At 43.4% G+C, this 20,253-nt stretch overlaps 2 protein-coding genes and 5 non-coding genes across 7 annotated transcripts; 4 read left to right on the top strand and 3 right to left on the bottom strand.

Moving 5' to 3' along the window:
* The first annotated feature begins 254 nt into the window (after positions 1 to 254).
* Positions 255 to 1,196, top strand: LOC128473952 (olfactory receptor 52N2-like). The gene has a single exon (XM_053456174.1). It carries the CDS (start codon positions 255 to 257, stop codon positions 1,194 to 1,196), a length of 942 nt encoding a protein of 313 aa, XP_053312149.1.
* A 3,793-nt stretch (positions 1,197 to 4,989) lies between these two features.
* Positions 4,990 to 5,160, bottom strand: LOC128481120 (U1 spliceosomal RNA). The gene has a single exon (XR_008350891.1). It is a non-coding gene; the product is annotated as a U1 spliceosomal RNA (small nuclear RNA).
* Positions 5,161 to 5,698: 538 nt separating this feature from the next.
* Positions 5,699 to 5,914, bottom strand: LOC128475473 (small nucleolar RNA U3). Its single transcript, XR_008346532.1, has one exon. It is a non-coding gene; the product is annotated as a small nucleolar RNA U3 (small nucleolar RNA).
* An 888-nt stretch (positions 5,915 to 6,802) lies between these two features.
* On the bottom strand, positions 6,803 to 6,966 carry LOC128481116 (U1 spliceosomal RNA). Its single transcript, XR_008350887.1, has one exon. It is a non-coding gene; the product is annotated as a U1 spliceosomal RNA (small nuclear RNA).
* A 4,701-nt stretch (positions 6,967 to 11,667) lies between these two features.
* LOC128473951 (uncharacterized) lies at positions 11,668 to 19,050 on the top strand. The gene is made up of 2 exons (XM_053456172.1): positions 11,668 to 12,702; positions 18,062 to 19,050. The coding sequence occupies exons 1-2, from the start codon at positions 11,757 to 11,759 to the stop codon at positions 19,048 to 19,050; spliced, it is 1,935 nt and encodes a 644-aa protein (XP_053312147.1). The 5' UTR covers positions 11,668 to 11,756.
* Positions 16,206 to 16,324, top strand: LOC128476891 (5S ribosomal RNA). The gene has a single exon (XR_008347883.1). It is a non-coding gene; the product is annotated as a 5S ribosomal RNA (ribosomal RNA).
* On the top strand, positions 16,579 to 16,697 carry LOC128478488 (5S ribosomal RNA). Its single transcript, XR_008349404.1, has one exon. It is a non-coding gene; the product is annotated as a 5S ribosomal RNA (ribosomal RNA).
* Positions 19,051 to 20,253: the final 1,203 nt, after the last annotated feature.

Below are 20,253 nucleotides of genomic sequence, written 5' to 3'. Positions count from 1 at the left end.
TCGTTTATGTCATAAATAATCACACAGGGAATTCCGGGGCGGCACAAACTAAAGCTGAGCCTTACTTATCAAACCAGAAACTGACCAATTCCGGGTCAAATTTCTCAGCGCGATTGGAATTGTTCCCAAGCTTAGTGCGTTAAAAAAATCTTAGAAATGTTGGTATCTTTATAATGGTTATGACCCTAAAATAACCATAAATGTAATAAATGCACATTTCTAATCACAGGCAAGAACGCCGTCACCTTGGAGAAATGGGCCCGTCAAACAACTCTTTTCCTCGCCCCAATGTATTTTTTCTCATTGGAGTCCCTGGCCTGGAGGTGGCCCACGCACGGCTATCTGTGCCCCTGTTCTTCATGTACCTAACAGCAATATTAGGCAACATGAGCATGATGCTCCTCATCATCGTGGAGCGGAGACTCCACAGTCCCATGTACTACTTTCTGTCCACATTGTCCATCACTGACGTTGTCCTCTCGACCTCCATCGCCCTGAAAATGCTCGGCATCTTCTGGTTTGACCTCCGTGAGATCGACTTTGTGTCTTGCCTCATTCAGATGTTTTTCGTCCATTGCTTCACCTCGCTGGAGTCAGGGGTTCTCTTGGCGATGGCTTTTGATAGGTACGTGGCCATCTGCACCCCCCTACATTACACAACCATGCTGACAAACACGCTAATAATTAAAATTGTCTTAGCGCTTCTTATCAGAGGGACTGCCATAGTCACCCCATGTCCTCTGATGGCCAGCTGGCTTCCTTATTGTCACACTCACCATATCCCTCACTCATACTGTGACCACATGTCTGTAGTGAAGTTAGCTTGTACCAATACTACAGTAAATAACGCCTATGGGCTGACAGTTGTCTTGCTGGTCATCGCATTTGATGTTGCATTCATCACAGTCTCCTATTCATTAATCCTGAAGGCCGTTCTGCAACTTTCCTGTAGGACGTCCAGGAACAAAGCCTTCAGCACGTGCACGTCCCACGTTTGTGTCATCCTCGTATTTTATTCCTTGGGACTCTTTTCCTTTCTCACCCATCGGATTGGCCACATCGCTCCCTACATTCACGTGATCCTCTCCAATCTATATCTCCTCATCCCACCCATGCTGAACCCCATTGTCTATGGAGTGAAGACCAAGGAGATTCGACGTTCTGCGGCTCGTTTACTTTCATGTACAACCAAGTAGCAATAAGAGCCACAATACTTAATTACTACCAAAACCGTCGTCAGACGTTACAGTCTACACACCTCCATCTCTTCCTTCTCTCTTCTCATCGTTTCTGGAGGCTTGAGCTTGACACTTGGTCGAGCTCGCTAGTCATTGAGGAGAAGAAAAAAAAGCCGATAGAAATCGGGAATAACATTTGTATTTTCAGTGAATGAGTCCTGCTTGGCTCCTGCATGTCTCAAAGAGCCATTCCACAGGTGAGACTCACATTGCTGGTCTTGCCAGCGTATCCCCCACTATGACTTCCATTTCCCTCTCCCCCAAGTAAACTCCTCTGACTCGACAATTTCTGTCTGATTGTCCATCTGCCCCGTCCCCATATCTATCCCCTTCCTAAGGTCCCAACCTTCCTAATGACCCCCCAGGCCCTTAGATGTATAGCGGTAATTCATACTGACTAAACTGCCTCCAGCCTAGAACCCTACTGCCCATGCCCCACTGACGGTGACCCTGACTACATATGCTGGACAGGCCGTGTGTTTTACATGTTCAACCATGATGTGTAATTCGCATACCAATCAAAAATATATAGTGAAAATAATAACCACCAAATAAATGTATATTAAAGAAAATATCCTTCCCAAATGGGGAAAGCGGAAAAAGTAATGTAATATGTCTAACAGCGTGACAATTTATGATATATGTGTGTTGTGATTCACTCACAAACGGACTTGTGCAAACACGTTCATCCACAGAAAGCCTTTACTTCCATAATATCTAAAAACACGAGAGATGGGAACACCAACGACACGGCAAATAAACAGCAATTATATATCCAGAACACTTCCAGAAGGCGCCGCGCAGCTAGCATCAAACAGCGCAGTGTAACTCATCCTCAATAAAGTGCGTTTTGACACACTTTGGCTTCATCAGGAGGAAAAAATGCCACAACATATTTTTCAAAGGCTTGTGTCAAATATTTCTGGGACTCTGCGTGTGTTTATTGAAGTTTTAGACCATTTGGGCAATCTTTGTTTCACACGACATCGTCTTGAATCACATTAACAAAAAATAACGTACCTGACGAGCCGGCGGTGTAAAGCCTAGGGACTGAGCTATAGCAGTAGCTTTGTGGTGAAATGAATCAAATGAATTTTCTTCTGCCAGGCTTGGTCCATACAGGAATTGAATCGGGGATGCCACTTGTCCTACGATGATATGAATTGGTATTTATGTTTGTATGGGAATTGTGCTATATTTATATTTATTATATTATATATATATTATATAGTATATTTATATTTGTATTTATTAATTTATTGATTCTCGAATAATCAAGTTTATGTTGTGATTTATATTGAATTAACTTATTTATGTTTGAACAATTATATTTATGTGACGATTCACACTAATGCCGTTTTCATATGAATTTTTGTATTGAATAAAGTTATGAATTAATTTACCTATATTTAAGTTTCTGTGAGTGCTATTTTGGAATCTATGTGGTTCTATTGCCCCTGCATTTTGAAATAGTTCTCTATAGCACCCAGCACCTATCTACATTGTCTAATTGTTGGAAACTATAGGGATCACTATTCCAGCAATTATTGTATGGACATGGAGTTATGATGTGCCACCCTCAGTGTCTGGATCTTTATATAATGATAGGAGTTATGCTGCACCAACCTCAGTGTCTGGATCACTATATAATGATAGGAGTTATGCTCTACCACCCTCAGTGTCTGGGTCACCTTATAATGATATAAGTTATGCTGCACCACCCTCAGTGTCTGGATCACTATATAATGATAGGAGTTATGCTGTACCACTGTTAGTGTCTGCATCACTATACTGTAATAACGAGTTATGCTGTACCACCATAACCCTCATTTATTTTGTTAATAAAACTATTTGGATCATTAGTCTCAAGTATACTCTCAAGTATTTCCGTTATGATCTTAGGTATTTTGTGAAACCACATTACTCAGTTCAGTTCAAAATGGCTACATTTCCAAAGATTTTATTTGATTCATCTTCGAAGAGAGCACAAACTCTGCTGTGAGGAAACAACCAATCTCAGACTGGTTATGATTATTTTCTTTCGATTGTACATTAATAATGGTAATGCTTTATTCCTTATTACTGGATTTAGTGTTGAAAGTTTCCACGGCTGCCGTCACTTACACTAAAGCTTCTGTGGTGTGGTTAAGCATAATGGGTGTCATGGTGAGAGACCCCTAGCTGCTCTAGAGAATCAGGTGCCCCACCCTGTTGATGATTACAAGAGTGAAGGAAGGTCTTGGTCTGGGAGCGGGTCTGACTTAATGCCTATCACAGCCTTTGAGGTCCCTTCACGTTTCCCTTGTGCCCCTTTTGAAAATGCATGGGTGGATTCAATAGGATCTATTATTCTATATTTGTTAAGGGCTAACATTTTAAATTAGGCAAAATTCACAATCAAATTTCCCTGTGAAATGCTCTATACTTAAAACATAATGGCTTCTTTTATTGTGTTAAGGAAAACAGGCTTTGTACACACAATGACTATTTTCTCTGGAGACTTCCACTTTCCTTGGGTTCTCATACTGGATTCAAGATGAGGATATCTCTGTTTCTTTATGGGGTACATTATGGATGTCCCGTGCAAAGAAGGCTATTTTATCACAATTCTTTGCCCATAGGGTATCCAGATCTCTTTCAGAAGTGATTTTCCCAGCTATATTAATAGGAGTTATGCTGTACCACCGTCTGTGTCTGAATCACTATATAATGATAGGAGTTATGCAGTACCACCCTCAGTGTCTGGATCACTATTTAATGATAGGAGTTATGCTGGACCACCGTCTGTGTCTGGATCACTATTAAATGATAGGAGTTATACAGTACCACCCTCAGTGTCTGGATCACTATTTAATGATAGGAGTCATGCAGTACCACCCTCAGTGTCTGGATCACTATTAAATGATAGGAGTTATACAGTACCACCCTCAGTGTCTGGATCACTATATAATCATAGGAGTTATGCTGTACCACCATCTGTGTCTGGATCATTATATAATGATAGGAGTTATGCTGTACCACCCTTTTTTGAGGCAACCCTGTACACAAAGACTTTGTCGTAGCCACTGCATACTGGTTCATGCAAGATGAGCTCCTTTCATTGTCTTCTACACTTGAACACCGGCCAAGTCCTCGTGTTTGTCTTTGGGAAAAAAAACACAAATATTAACCCGTTCTTGAGTTTGTTTCGGGCGAATATTAGTGTACATATTTGTGTTAATTTTTCTCTTAGTTTTTTGCCCTTTTTTTGCAGAGGTTAATATGGGGTTAATGCCATTATAGATAGCAGCAGCTTTGGTGCCATTATTTTAATGGTCTGTAAGAAGGACTTTTGGTCATCAGCAGGGGGCGCCTCTGGCGTCAACCAATGAAGGGCAGCTTGCGCAAGTGACAATGTCCCTCCAACATCAGCAGCTATATAATACTCCGCAGCGTTGTACAATGTGCGTTATTATTATTTATATATCACCTTACGGCGGGGAAGGAGCGTTGAACTTGGGAAGCCCTTAAAGCACAAGCCGGGCAACAGGATGATGTTGGTACGTAGAACATTTCCATTAAAGGCTCATGAAACATAGGCAACATTAAGCCCCTGGCGAGGTGTCTATCCTGTTAAGAGTAGGCCTGCCTTGAAAGCTCGTACGGTCGGCATAGAAGGAAGGCCCTCGACCCGGAACAGACACAGCCATTAAAGAAGCCAACAAACACAATTAAGGCTTAATCCGCAGAAAGCAAAACTCAACTTCACTGCGAGAAGTAAACACTCAGCTTGAACGCAGTCCCCCACTACCAGAAATTATGCAGTTGAGTTTCCCACATCTGGGGAAATCGCAGGGGTCAGCACAGCCGGAGTGCAATGGCTGAGCCTCACCCTGGGAGAACCCCCTTCGTGATCAGGGTATCTCCCCTGCCAGGTAAGCATGAGTTGCCTTTGAAGATGGTGTGGGGGGCGCCACTTCCACACCCCTCGCTAAAGTCGTGGTGGGGGTTTCTGCTCCAACACTCGGCTCTGTGCAGAACAGCTGCGTGGACAAGGTGCCTGCACACAGGAAATTCCTCATCGTTGCCCTTCAGGGAAAAGTCTTCCCGTGTTAAGCTGCGCTCGTAAAATCCAGCATTCCCAGAGTGCTTTGCAGCACAAAAATTTGCACGCGGTAGCACCGCCCATCAGCGGGACCTCGCGGCGGGGAAGGAGCATTTACCCCTTGGCGACCTTAAAGAACGTCCCGGGCCACAGGACTTGGCTACCATTTGATGTTGGTACGCAGAACGTTTCCATGAAAGGCTCATGAAACATAGGCCACATTAAGCCCCTCGCGAGGCGTCTATCCTGTTAAGAGTAGGCCTGCCTTGAAAGCTCGTACGGTCGGCACAGAAGGAAGGCCCTCGAAAGAGGCCAACAAACACAATTAAGGCCGCATCCGCAGAAAGCACAGCTCGACGCGTCGCTACGAGAAGTAACCACTAAGCTTGCGCGTTCCCCCTCCTAACCTGCTCTCGCGAAGAAAGGAACAGTCATCAAAAGCAACAGGCAGCCGTTAGCCACGGCGCTTGATACTCGCTTCGCGCTCAGGGGAACGCACGTGAGCTCTTCATCATGGTTACCGAGCCTGACCACTTCCGAGCACGTTTCTCCGGTCGGGCACTATAGAAACGATCCCTGAAAGTATAGTCTTGATGTCCGCCCTGCGAGGGACACCGTCCCACCAAAAGGCATCGCTATATAGCTTGCAGCGACAAACTAAAGCTAAGACATTCGCACAACACCGAAAGAGAAGAAGACTTTGCAATGCATGAATCTTATGAAAACAAACAAAAAAACCAATTCGTAACGCTTTTCTTAGAAGTCAATGCGTGAAGTAGGCTAGATTGCGTTTATTCAACCACTGAACATACATTACATCCAAGGCAGGCTGCGAGGCAGCGCAGAACGGCAACATCAGCAGCTTGGCCGAGGACGCTCTGTGATGGCGTTTTTGCACGCTTTGGAAAAGCAAGAAGGAAAAAAAACAACCAGAGAAGCGTGAGTGATGAGACCACACGTTTAACATTTAAGACCTCCCAGGGGTGGGGCTTATGCAGATATATTGTCTCTGACGCAGGAGCAACACCTGACGAGGCCGCAAAGAGTCTGGGGCGGTACCCTTTTCCCTAACCATAACGAGGCGGTTCCTGGCAAAGCATAAAGCGTCATTAACACGAGAGGCGAGGCGGCGCGTGCTTCTGGAGGAAGGGCAAGCCCTGGTGCGAGTTCCCGGGAAAGAGAGGAAAGAAAAGCGAACGGCAGGAGAGGAGGCTGCTGGGCGGCGGTCGCCAGCCTTTCAAGAGCATCAGAAGAGACAGGGCGAAGGAGCTTCCTCCCGGCCTAGGAGGCGGGGAGGGCAGGCTGGGTCGGAAGCGGCAAAGCCAGCTAACCCAGCAGATGCGTAGACGGGGTGAGGCGGATGAGGCACGCCTTAAGGCGCTAGAGCAGCCCCCTTAGGAGGCAGCGGCAAGGGCCACGCCTGGAGAACCACCAGCTGATACCGGAGATACCGCGGGCTCTATCGTTAAACCGGGACGATCAGGGGAAAGCGCGAACGCAGTCCCCCACTACCAGAAATTACGCAGTCGAGTTTCCCGCATTTGGGGAAATCGCAGGGGTCAGCACAGCCGGAGTGAAATGACTGAGCCTCACCCTGGGAGAACCCCCTTCGTGATCAGGGTATCTCCCCTGCCAGGTAAGTATGAGTTGCCATAGAAGATGGTGGGGGGCGCCACATAATGTTATTATTTATATATCACCATCATACTCGGCAGCGCCGTACAATGGGATGTTAAGTGGGGCAGAATAAACAGTTAATGTGCGATGAGTAAATAACAGCTGTAGTCTCTTCAGGACTCTTCATCCTGTTTGTGGCTCTCAGGTGCTGTTATTGGACAGCCCTGCATGATACTGTGAGTGAACTTCTGCTACAGTAGTTTAATCGGTCGCCTGCAGATTTCAGATGCAGAAATATTTGCGCCACGCACTTCTGGATAATCGGATGTCGGATTTTTCCCGCAGTGAGAAATTATTAAAAATCTCTGTTTTTTTATTCTTTTTTTTATATAACGAAAGAATTATTTTTTTTTTCTCCGTTGGAAGGAAGCAGAATGGGGAGGAAAAGGGCCCAGAATGAAAGAGTTAAACATTTCCTGTAAATAAGAGACATTGGGCACGGAGAGGTCTCGGCGGTCTCGGAGCGGTACCATCGCTGCTGTCTCCCGGCGGAGGGCGTCTCTGGAGAGGCTGCGCATGGAGTTAGAATCGGTTGCGAACTGGATATAAAAGCAGAGAAATCCCGCGTTATCAGTGAAATCCAGAGGACGCCTTCCCTGCGGCCGGTGAGTCTGTTGTACCGTATTTGCTCGATTATAAGACGACCCCCCCAAAAAAATCTGAATATTAATATAGGAAAAAAAGAAAAAGCCTGAATATAAGACGACCCTATAAGAAAAAGGTTTTACCAGTAAATGTTAATTCATGTAAACTATTTTTTTTAATAAAAGCTATGATTGAGAAAAATATTTTGTTTTTAATTTGTTTTATTTTCCAACCTGTCCCCCAGATATGCACATCTGCCCCCAGAAATGCCTTATACCCCCTATATGCCACTGTGCCCCATGATATGCCTTTTAACCCTCTAAATGCCACTGTGCCCCATGATATGCCTTTTAACCCTCTATATGCCACTGTGCCCCATGATATGCCTTTTAACCCTATATGCCACTGTGCCCCATTATATGCCTTTTAACCCTATATGCCACTGTGCCCCATGATATGCCTTTTAACCCTCCAAATGCCACTGTGCCCCATGATATGCCTTTTGACCCCCTATGTGCCACTCTGCCTCCAGAATTGCCTTATACCCCTATATGCCACTCTGGCATTTAGGGGGTTAAAAGGCATATTATGGGGCAGAGTGGCATATAGGGAGGTATAAGCCATTTCAGGAGGCAGAGTGGCGTATAGAGGGTTAAAAGGCATTTCTGGAGGCAGAGTGGCATTAAGGGGGTTAAAAGGCCTACAGCTGTCAGTGATGAGAGTTCCTTCCGGCTGCAGCGGAAGTTGTGTACGCGAATCGCGTAGAGCTCTACATGCTGCCCCGGCTATATATATATATATGCGCGTGAGACATGCAGTTTTAACTGCGTAATATGTAATTATCTCTTTGAAGTAAAGAATATGATTGAAATATGATTTCAAAATAACAGCTGAACTGGCAGTTTCTTTAATATTACACCCTGCTGCCGATATATATATTATTACACCCTGCTGCTGGTATATAAAAATATTATGCCCTGCTGCTAATATATATTAATATTACCCCCTGCTGTAGATATATATCAATATTACACCCTGCGGCTGGTATATATTAATATTACCCCCTGCTGCTGATATATATTAATATTACACCCTGCTGCAGGTATATATAAATATTACACCCTGCGGCTGGTATATATTAATATTACCCCCTGCTGCTGATATATATTAATATTACCCCCTGCTGCTGATATATATTAATATTACACCCTGCTGCTGATATATAAAAATATTATACCCTGCTGCTGGTATATATAAATATTATACCCTGCTGCTAATATATATTAATATTACCCCCTGCTGCCGATATATATAAATATTACACCCTGCTGCCGATATATATTAATATTACACCCTGCTGCTGATATATATTAATATTACACCCTGCTGCCGATATATATAAATATTACACCCTGCTGCTGGTGTATATTTAAATATTAGACCCTGCTGACAATATATATATTAATATTACCCCCTGCTGCCAATACATTTTATATTGAAAAATTGGACCCTACACAAGCATGCAATCACTGCCTCCGCTCCCGCACCAAAAAATAGGTATAGATGTAATAAACAACACATGAAACAGCAACGCAGGTACTGATCAACTGAATAAGACATAAAAACCCTGTATTTGCATAAATAATGTATGAAAACATAGAATAGCAGATATAAACCAACAGAATAACACAGAAACTGGATCAACTATTTATTATTATTATTTATATATCGCCGTCATACTCCGCAGCGCTGTACAATGTGTGTTATTATTATTTATATATCGCCGTCATACTCCGCAGCGCTGTACAATGTGTGTTATTATTATTATTTATATATCACCGTCATACTCCGCAGCGCTGTACAATGTGTGTTATTATTATTTATATATCGCCGTCATACTCCGCAGCGCTGTACAATGTGTGTTATTATTATTATTTATATATCGCCGTCATACTCCGCAGCGCTGTACAATGTGTGTTATTATTATTTATATATCGCCGTCATACTCTGCAGCGCTGTACAATGTGTTATTATTATTTATATATCACCGTCATACTCCGCAGCGCTGTACAATGTGTGTTATTATTATTATTTATATATCGCCGTCATACTCCGCAGCGCTGTACAATGTGTTATTATTATTTATATATCGCCGTCATACTCCGCAGCGCTGTACAATGTGTGTTATTATTATTATTTATATATCGCTGTCATACTCCGCAGTGCTGTACAATGTGTTATTATTATTATTTATATATCGCCGTCATACTCCGCAGCGCTGTACAATGTGTGTTATTATTATTTATATATCGCCGTCATACTCCGCAGCGCTGTACAATGTGTTATTATTATTATTTATATATCGCCGTCATACGCCGCAGCGCTGTACAATGTGTGTTATTATTATTTATATATCGCTGTCATACTCCGCAGTGCTGTACAATGTGTTATTATTATTATTTATATATCGCCGTCATACTCCGCAGCGCTGTACAATGTGTGTTATTATTATTTATATATCGCCGTCATACTCCGCAGCGCTGTACAATGTGTGTTATTATTATTTATATATCGCCGTCATACTCCGCAGCGCTGTACAATGTGTTATTATTATTATTTATATATTGCCGTCATACTCCGCAGCGCTGTACAATGTGTTAGTATTATTATTATTTATATATCGCCGTCATACTCCGCAGCGCTGTACAATGTGTTATTATTATTATTTATATATCGCCGTCATACTCCGCAGCGCTGTACAATGTGTTATTATTATTTATATATCGCCGTCATACTCCGCAGCGCTGTACAGTGTGTGTTATTATTATTTATATATCGCTGTCATACTCCGCAGCGCTGTACAATGTGTGTTATTATTATTATTTATATATCGCCGTCATACTCCGCAGCGCTGTACAATGTGTTATTATTATTTATATATCGCCGTCATACTCCGCAGCGCTGTACAATGTGTGTTATTATTATTATTTATATATCGCCGTCATACTCGCAGCGCTGTACAATGTGTGTTATTATTATTTATATATCGCCGTCATACTCTGCAGCGCTGTACAATGTGTTATTATTATTATTATTTATATATCGCCGTCATACTCCGCAGCGCTGTACAATGTGTGTTATTATTATTTATATATCGCCGTCATACTCTGCAGCGCTGTACAATGTGTGTTATTATTATTTATATATCGCCGTCATACTCCGCAGCGCTGTACAATGTGTGTTATTATTATTTATATATCACCGTCATACTCCGCAGCGCTGTACAATGTGTGTTATTATTTATATATCGCCGTCATACTCCGCAGCGCTGTACAATGTGTTATTATTATTTATATATCGCCGTCATACTCTGCAGCGCTGTACAATGTGTGTTATTATTATTTATATATCGCCGTCATACTCCGCAGCGCTGTACAATGTGTTATTATTATTATTTATATATCGCAGTCTATTTGACCCTTTCAAGGTAATGGTGAACCTTGCAAACACTGGGGGCCGCTGGGGCACTGGGGTATATGTAGATGCTCGGAATTTGTTCCAGTGTTTTCTTTCTGACTAATTCTGTAAAATTAGCTCCAGGCCCTCAAATCCTATTAATACCAAAGTAAGTTTGGGGTATCGCAGGGTTCTACGGCCCTTAAAGCCCCGATAATGTGTATAGAAACAGCAGGAACTGGCTTTATAAATTAAACGGGTAAATGAACCCCATTATTTTTCTACTAAATGCCCTGCCTGAACTGAGGTATCTGTTTTGGGGTAGCTGTACTCTCAGGCCGGTTCCCAGTGGGGGGGGAAGAGTCATATTCCCCTCTCTGTGTCTCTCGTGGTCTGGGCTCCATCATAACCTTGGGATAGGACTGATGTTCCCGTTGCTCTCATTTCTTAGTCAGGTCAGGGAGGAGGGCTGCTGGTTTTTTAGGGCATTTGGGTCCCTGCCCCACTAGCGCGGCGAGCGTTTGAGAAATGCGTTATTTATTATATGTTTTCATCACATTTGTCTGTTTATTGTTAGATTTTTTTGAGAAAACTTCCCTGTCAGTTGAAACCAAAGTCTTCTATCAATGGTTCCTGCAATCGCATCGGCTCCACGGTACACGGAAAGCACCGGCCCAGTTCCTGCTCCCAACCAACGATTCCATTTCTAAGCCATCATGTCGAGCTCTGTTGGGTCCAATCTCAGTGCCTCTTCATTCACCCTGATGGGGATCCCAGGGATGGAGGAGCGACATCTATGGATCTCTCTGCCGCTCTGTTCTATGTACATCCTGACCATCCTGGCCAATGCTTCGGTCCTGCTTATCATTAAGGCGGACAGCAGCCTCCATCACCCCATGTACCTCTTCCTCTCCATGTTATTATTCACTGACCTCGTCCAGTCTAACGCTGCTCTTCCTAAAATGCTCTTACTCTTCTGGTTCAACCATCGAGAAATCTCCTTTGAAGGATGCCTCGTTCAGATGTTCTTCATACATTCGTTCTCCATCATGGGATCGACCGTCCTCTTGGCCATGGCTTTTGACCGCTATGTGGCCATTTGCCACCCTTTACGGTATTCCACCATCCTAACACACCAGATGGTCATGAAACTAGGGCTAGTAGTGGCCCTGAGGGGCTCCCTCTTTATAATGCCTCACCCCTTCTTGGTCAGGAGACTTCCGTTTTGTGGGAGTCACGTCATCCAACACACTTACTGCGAACACATCGCGGTCGCCAAGCTTTCCTGCGCGGATATCCGCGTAAACATAGTGTACGGTCTGCTGGTGGCCGTGCTGGTGGTGGGACTGGATTCCATGTTCATTGCTGTGTCTTACGCCATGATCATCATGGCTGTCCTCAGACTCCCATCCGGAGAAGCCCGGCACAAAGTAGGCAGCACTTGTGGCGCGCATGTATGCGTCATCCTCATAGCGTACATCCCAGCGCTCTTTTCCTTCATATCTCAAAGATTTGGGGCTAACACAGCATCCTCTACTCAAATAATACTGTCCAACCTGTACCTGATCATCCCCCCAATGCTCAATCCAATTATATACGGCATAAAGACCAAGGAAATCCGTAACAACGTCCGGAAATGGTTTTCACCTCCAAAAAACTGGCGTTTGTAGCTCTGCGCTCGTTATTTTGTCAGTTTTAAGTATATGCATCAACAAAATCCCTCGTTTTTGGAACAAAATAGCCCAAAAAAACCTGACATTTCCCATACGACTAAATGTCTAGATGTAGAGGTTGAAGGAATTGCTGGACTCGGGGCCGTGGAATACTCCTCCTTCCTACCCTATGGATTTTTGTAAAGACTGGTGCTAGTTGTTTGCTGGGATGTACGTTTTTCTTCAGAATAAATCTATTCCCGATGGACTGAGTGGAGACATCCAAGCAAGAGACCTTTTCACCAAACGCTCATTTTACCTCGAGACCCTCGATGATTCTATTAAAATCTCTATTTTTATAATACTGGTTGGTGTGTAATATATGTAATATGTAATATTATGTTATATGTAATATGTGATACATATTGTTATGGTATATGTAATATTATATAATATGTGGTATGTAATATGATGTTATATTTAATATGTAATATTTTGTAATATGTAATATGTAATATGTAATATTATGCAATATGTAATATTATATGGCATGTAATATTATGTAGTATGTAATATTTCATATTATGTTATATGTAATATTATGTAATACGTATTGTTATATGTAATACGTATTATGTAATATGTAGTATGTAATATTATGTTATATGTAATACATATTATGTAGTATGTAATATTTAATATGTCATATTTTGTAATATGTCATATTATGTTATATGTAATATGTAATATGTATTATGTAATACGTATTATGTCATATGTAATACGTATTATGTAGTATGTAATATTTAATGTCATATTATGTTATATGTAATATTATGTAATATGTATTATGTAATGTTATGTTATATGTAATACGTATTATGTAATATTATGTTATATGTAATACGTATTATGTAGTATGTAATATTTTGTAATATGTCATATTATGTTATATGTAATATTATGTAATTGCTTTTTATATCTTCTCCCATGCAAATAATACCACGTTTGAAACAAAAATGAATGTATTTTTGAGTTGTTTTCAGTTGAGATGCTTTGTATTCATTGGGAGACGTGACAAAGAAGAACGTCCATTTCTATATCGGAATCAGATATCCGCCAGCGCATTATCCTGTCTTCCTGGCGTTACTGTAAACAGAATTAACATGAAGCTAAATACTAAACTAATTACAATGTTTTCATCTTGAACTGGAACCCTGACACAATCATACGTTATGGATCAGCCGGATCAGCCGGCAGAAACTGAGCTTTGTGGAAAATCTGGCCACCAACTGCAAAGCACCAGTAGCCATCCACCCCACCACAGCCAGGAGTCGGGACCCAGCGGGGCCACACAACATGCCACCGTCTAGGAGGAGTTTCCCACAAACTAGAGATGCCATACTATACATATGCCACACAGTAATCCTGCTGTAATTCTTTCTCTACTGTCACCCGTAATAGATTGATGGTCACGATAGAATATCACCGAAAAAATGGAGGCCATCTCTGCTGAATGGAACCCAACCAAACAAACCCCAGTCCCTGTCCCGCCGACGACAGCAACCTAATCCGGTTCCTCGATGTCCTGCTGTATTCAGTGTCCCTCTTCCTCATTTACTGAACCCACACAAATATATGTATGTATTAACCCTTTAGGGACGGGGACGTAATATTACGTCCTCTGCTACCTTCTACAGGAGAGGCTGCTGCTGCTGTCCGCCTTATTGCGTAGAATTCCAAGCTCCTCTAACTGCAGTGTCAGGACTCGGGTGATCAGGTCAGGTAGGAGCCCATGCGCAGGGGATACTTGGGGTTCAGTCTGTAACCCACGGTGCATGATTATGCAAACAAAGACACCACAAACAGAAATCCAGGTAATGCAATGTATTGAATGTATATAACAGGACAAGCAAATAAGGGTAATACAGTCTAAGCAAGAAACGTATGGCAAAATAAAATACCGGAAATAAGTCTTTGGGCAGGGAGCCCGCTTGGAAGGGCACGACAGACAGAGAGCCCGCTTGGAAGGGCACGACAGACAGAGAGCCCGCTTGGAAGGGCACAAAAGGCACACAGCTCGCTTGGAAGGACACAAAGCAGGGAACCAGGTGCAGGTGCAGGTGCAGGTGCAGGTGCAGGTGCAGGTGCAGGTGCAGGTGCAGAGCCACAGTAGGAAGGTCCATAGACTTCAATACAAAGGCCCTGACTGAAGGGCAGGGCAGGTTCATAAAGGCAGGGCAATCCAGGTAACAAGGCCCAGCTGGATGTATTGGCTAGGGCTCAACCCAGGTAACAAGGCACACCTGAGTTCTGAGTGCTCCAGAGGGCAGAGGGTGGCCACTAGTTTACCACAGGTATAAAAAAGCCATGGTTCAGGCAGCAAAAAACTGGTTCCTGAAACCCAGGCGGACCAAGAAAAGTGATCCGTAACGCGCATGTTCCCATTTCGGCCCCCAACATCTGCAATACATGAATGGCACGTAGATGGATTTTGTAAATTTAATTTTTCATTTTATTTAACTTCTTAGCATCTAATGGCCAGAAACGGAGCCGTATCTGGACACGTCACGAAGAGAGCCCGCAGATACAGAGACTGTGAGGGCGGAAAGTGACCTCCACATCGTGTTTCCTTATTAACTCTTTAGGAGAGCTTTCTGCGCATTCCATCCTGGAAACCGTTTATTGCGTTTGCCGGAACTACTTTTACAGATATTTTCACTGGTCTGATTTCTTAGTAATTTGATTGGCTCTTCTTTAAATTCTCTCTGAATCATTTATTTCTTTCTGAAGCCGCGTTGTTTCTCAACTTTAAATAATTCGGCTTTTTTTTTACACTACAGCACCATATTTTTGCTTTGTCTCTGTTCAATGTCCCTATATATTGTATATAAATGTGTTATCTATGTTGCTTTTTCTGCACAAGTCGGGGTTTCTTTTCAAACTATATTCATGGGAGGGAAAAAGTTTTGCATTTACAGCAGCAGGAAAAGTAAGTGAACCCTCAGCACCCCCAGTGAATTCCCAGCATTTATGGTTAAGGTTGTCTTAAAATATGACATGATCTTCATCTGAGTTACAACAATGAACAAACACAATCTGTTTTAACTGATAACACAAACGATTGTTCTTGTCCATATCGAAGAAATCACACACCCACAACATGAGGTGGAAAAGGTGTGTGAACCCACTAATGACTTCAACAAAAGCTAACTGAAGTCAGGAGTTATCAAACCTGGAGTCCAATCACTTGGGATTGGAGGTGGGTTTTAGAAATACCTAATACCTGGATGGGAGACCGCCTGGGAATACCAGGTGTTGCAGGCTTTTTCTTTTCTCACAGTCCGGGGAGAGCTTTTTGCCATGTGTTTCTTGCTCATCATCAAAGCTTTAAACCCTTATTTGAACCTTCTCACCTTCTCTGTCCTGTCCCAGGGCTTATAATTCTTTCTGTCTGACGACAAGCAGCAGCAACAGCAACAGAATAAGAGAAGTAAAATAAAAAACTTTCACACCTGTGGCCATACCACCCTGAAAGCGCCCGATCTCGTCTGATCTCGGAAGCTAAGCAGGGTTGGGCCTGGTTAGTACCTGGATGGGAGACCGCCTGGGAATACCAGGTGTTGTAGGCTTTTAATTTTTTCTCACAGTCCGGGGAGAGCTTTTTGCCATGTGTTTCTTGCTCATCATCAAAGCTTTAAACCCTTATTTGAACCTTCTCACCTTCTCTGTCCTGTCCCAGGGCTTATAATTCTTTCTGTCTGACGACAAGCAGCAGCAGCAGCAGCAGCAGCAACAGCAGCAACAGCAGCAGCAACAGCAGCAGCAACAGCAGCAGCAACAGCAGCAGCAACAGAATAAGAGAAGTAAAATAAAAAACTTTCACACCTGCGGCCATACCACCCTGAAAGCGCCCGATCTCGTCTGATCTCGGAAGCTAAGCAGGGTTGGGCCTGGTTAGTACCTGGATGTGAGACCCCCTGGGAATACCAGGTGTTGTAGGCTTTTAATTTTTTCTCACAGTCCGGGGAGAGATTTTTGCCATGGGTTTCTTGCTCATCATCAAAGCTTTAAACCCTTATTTGAACCTTCTCGCCTTCTCAGCTTCTCACCTTCTCTGTCCTTTTAGGTTGTAAGAGGAGCGAGGTTTCTGTCGCTAAATTCTGCACTAAAGTCTGCACCGCCTATGGGTTATCATAAGGAAAGTGGGTATTGTCGCTTTGGTCAAAGAGAAGGTGGAGTTTTTAGTTGAATTCCATCTGAAAAAGAGACCTCTGAGGTCTTGAAGTAATATAACTTTACTGCCTATTGGGTGATTTTAGTGGATAAAATTCAAACATTGATACTTCTTCATGAAATTAAAGACCTTTTTACAAAATTGAAACGCCAGTATTATGACTCAATGGTTTCATTAATGAGCCTCATTAGCTGGACTCCAATTAAACTCGGATTTAGAAGAATTAGGATCAGACGGCGGGTTTATTTTCCCAAACACGGAATATAAAAGTCTTCGGCACAATGATAAAGTCGTCGGGGATTTAGATGGAGCAGCATCTGTAACATGAAGTGTTTGAGGCGACTTTTATAAAGGGGGATTCAGTGGCGAGAGAGAAAGAGAGAGAGAGGAGAAGAGAGAGACGGACAGAAGAGACGGAGAGGAGGAGAGAGAGAGAGAGAGAGAGACGGGGAGGAGAAGAGAGAGATGGACAGAAGAGAGGGAGAGACGGAGAGGAGGAGAGAGAGAGACAGAGAGGAGAGAGACAGAGAGGAGAGAGACGGAGAGGAGAAGAGAGAGAGACAGAGAAGAGAGAGAGGTGGAGAGGAGAAGAGAGAGAGGCGGAGAGGAGAGAGACTCTCAGGTAAGTTTTATTTTTATTGATTCTGAAGTTATTGGTTGGTGAATTATTCCTGGGTTTCAGATCAGTGGGATCGCGGGGTGAAAAAAGAAATTGACTGAAATAAATAAGATCAGGAAAGTTTAAGGGATCTCAATGGACGGGAGGGAAATTTATTTCAAAGGAGGAGAAAAGTTACAAGAGACCGGAATCTAACACTAGAGAGTCAGAGACTGAGATGGAATGGAAGGAAGTTTTACTTTACTGAGAGGGTGGAAGATAAGTGGAACAGCCTCCCAGCAGAGGTGGTAGAGGGTAATACAGTGAGGGTATTAAACATGCATGGGATAGACATACGGCTCCTGAATCTAAGACGAGACCGACGACTGATTGTCCAGACATACGATTCCCTCCCCACCTAACGGAGCGACCATTTTCTCCGCTGCCACCAGTCTCTCCTACGCGTCTAGTTACGCGAATGTGAGTTACAAAGAGAAGCTAAAACACGCAAACTGTTTCTTGGTTGTTTTTTAGGTTGTGTAGTTGGCAACCAGGATATCCGTATCACTATGGAAACGCTAAACACAACCCGACTCCAGCCAGATTATTTGGTTCTGAAGGGGATCCCGGGCCTGGAGGACGTCCACCTCCTCCTCTCCATCCCGTTCTGCTCCATGTACCTTTTGTCTCTCGTCGGAAACTCGGTTTGTATTCTTGTCGTTCTGTGTAACGAGAGTCTCCACCGCCCCATGTACATCTGCCTGCTCATGTTATCCTCCGTGGACATCCTCCTGTCCTCTTCGGCTGTTCCCAAAACTCTCGGCATCTTCTGGTTTCACTCCCACCAGATATCGTTCGATGGTTGTGTCACTCAGATATTTTTCATCCACTCCCTGTTTGGTTTGGAGTCGTCCGTTCTTCTCATCATGGCCTACGATCGGTACGTCGCGATCTGCTGCCCGTTAACGTACACGACTAGCATGACAAACTCATCCATACGTCGCATGGCGGCCATCCTGGTTTCCCGGGGCTTGTGTTTGATGATCCCCATCATCGTTACTCTTAAATTGTTGCCGTATCAGCAGAGCAACGTCATAGAGCATTCGTACTGCGAGCACATGGCGCTGGCCAGGCTGGCCACCGCAGACATCACTTTCAACGTCGTCTATGGTTTGTTCGCCATTTTTGCTTCTCCTGTCGCAGATCTCGTCCTCATCGCCGTATCATATTGTTTCATTATCCGGGTTGTTTTCAAACTCCCGTCTACAGAAGCTCGGTTCAAAGCCTTCCGTACATGCGTGTGCCACGTCTGTGTTATAGTCACATACTATGTGCCGGCTTTCTTTTCGTTTATCGCATACAGGTTTGGGGATAAGTCTATCCCTCTCTGTGTCCACATTCTCCTGGCCAACCTCTATATCCTCCTCCCACCCATGATGAACCCCATTATCTATGGAGTGAAGACCAAAGAAATTAGGCAGAAGGTGCTTAACATGTTATGCCTCAAAAGAGTTCAGCACTAACGGCACGTATATATATATACAGTATATTTATATATACACAGTATATATATATAGCTTATTTAACAGTACATTCCTTATAGAGCCATAAAAAAAAATTTGCACGAGACAATTACAGATCTATGGGAATATTTGATGCTCCGGGAGTATTTGGGCCACCCGTGGACTTGTCATTGTCACTATGTCATTTTTTGATTCTATACCTGGGGGGGTGTGGATTAGAATTATTTGCGGTACGGAATTTGATGCCGTTATATAAAGCAATAAATAATAATTATTTGAAATGTTATTGTGTGTTTATGATGTTTATAATTTGAGAATTTAAAGGCTAATTTGGGACGTTGGTCAGTGTGTCTGCCCGGTGTCACCCGGTGCCACCGCAGCTGCCTGAGGCTGGTCGGCCCCAGATACCCTCTGCACCCCAGCCCCTTACACATCATGTATATATAATTACAAACAATAAAGGCACGTGACCTTTATATATGCAGTGACGTATATAAAAAAAGATCGGTACATGGAGCCAGCAGCTTGGTGGTATTTTATATATATATATTTATGTACTTGTGTGTGTGAGCATGGATGTGTACTTGTGTGTGTGTGAGCATGGATGTGAGTATGAGTAAGTGGTAATTTGTGTAAGTGTGTTTACATATGTTGTATGTTGGAAGTGGGGGCAAATAAGACATAGACCAGTTGTGTGGAAGCAGTAATAGCCAGGGGAGGGCTGGCAGCCTAAGGCCTGGGGGGCAAGTCAATTGAAGTGGCTCCGCCCCCTCGCACTCCTCTTTCACCCCTCACGCTGCTCCCATCACTATGCGGCCATCAGACTGCTGGAAAACTGATCCAAACGGCCGCTGGGTGCTGATGCTGCCGGCCGGAGCTTCTTTAATCCTTTTTTTTTATTTATTTAATATGCCGGATCGGCTTGCCATATTAAAAATAAATAAATAAAGTATTAAAGTAGCGCCGACCGGCAGCATCAGCACCCAGCGGCCGTTTAGACACGCCTCACTCCCTGCCCATTTCCCCTTTAAATGGGGGTGTTTCCAACGATGTCAGCAGGAATGGCCCCTGACTTTGGCGGGAATACCCCCAACGTCAGTGGGCAGTCCTGGCCACGTCCTGCAAGGGTAGACTCCGGGTAGCGGGAACCGACGAGTTCCCAGGCATTCTCATGACAATTGGGTTATCATTTCCATAAAAATG

The sequence above is a fragment of the Spea bombifrons genome, chromosome 2, assembly GCF_027358695.1.
Source record: "Spea bombifrons isolate aSpeBom1 chromosome 2, aSpeBom1.2.pri, whole genome shotgun sequence".
NCBI lineage: Eukaryota > Metazoa > Chordata > Amphibia > Anura > Pelobatidae > Spea > Spea bombifrons.
The sequence above is the reverse complement of the archived record's forward strand: the minus strand, read 5'-3'. Positions and strand labels throughout refer to the sequence as shown.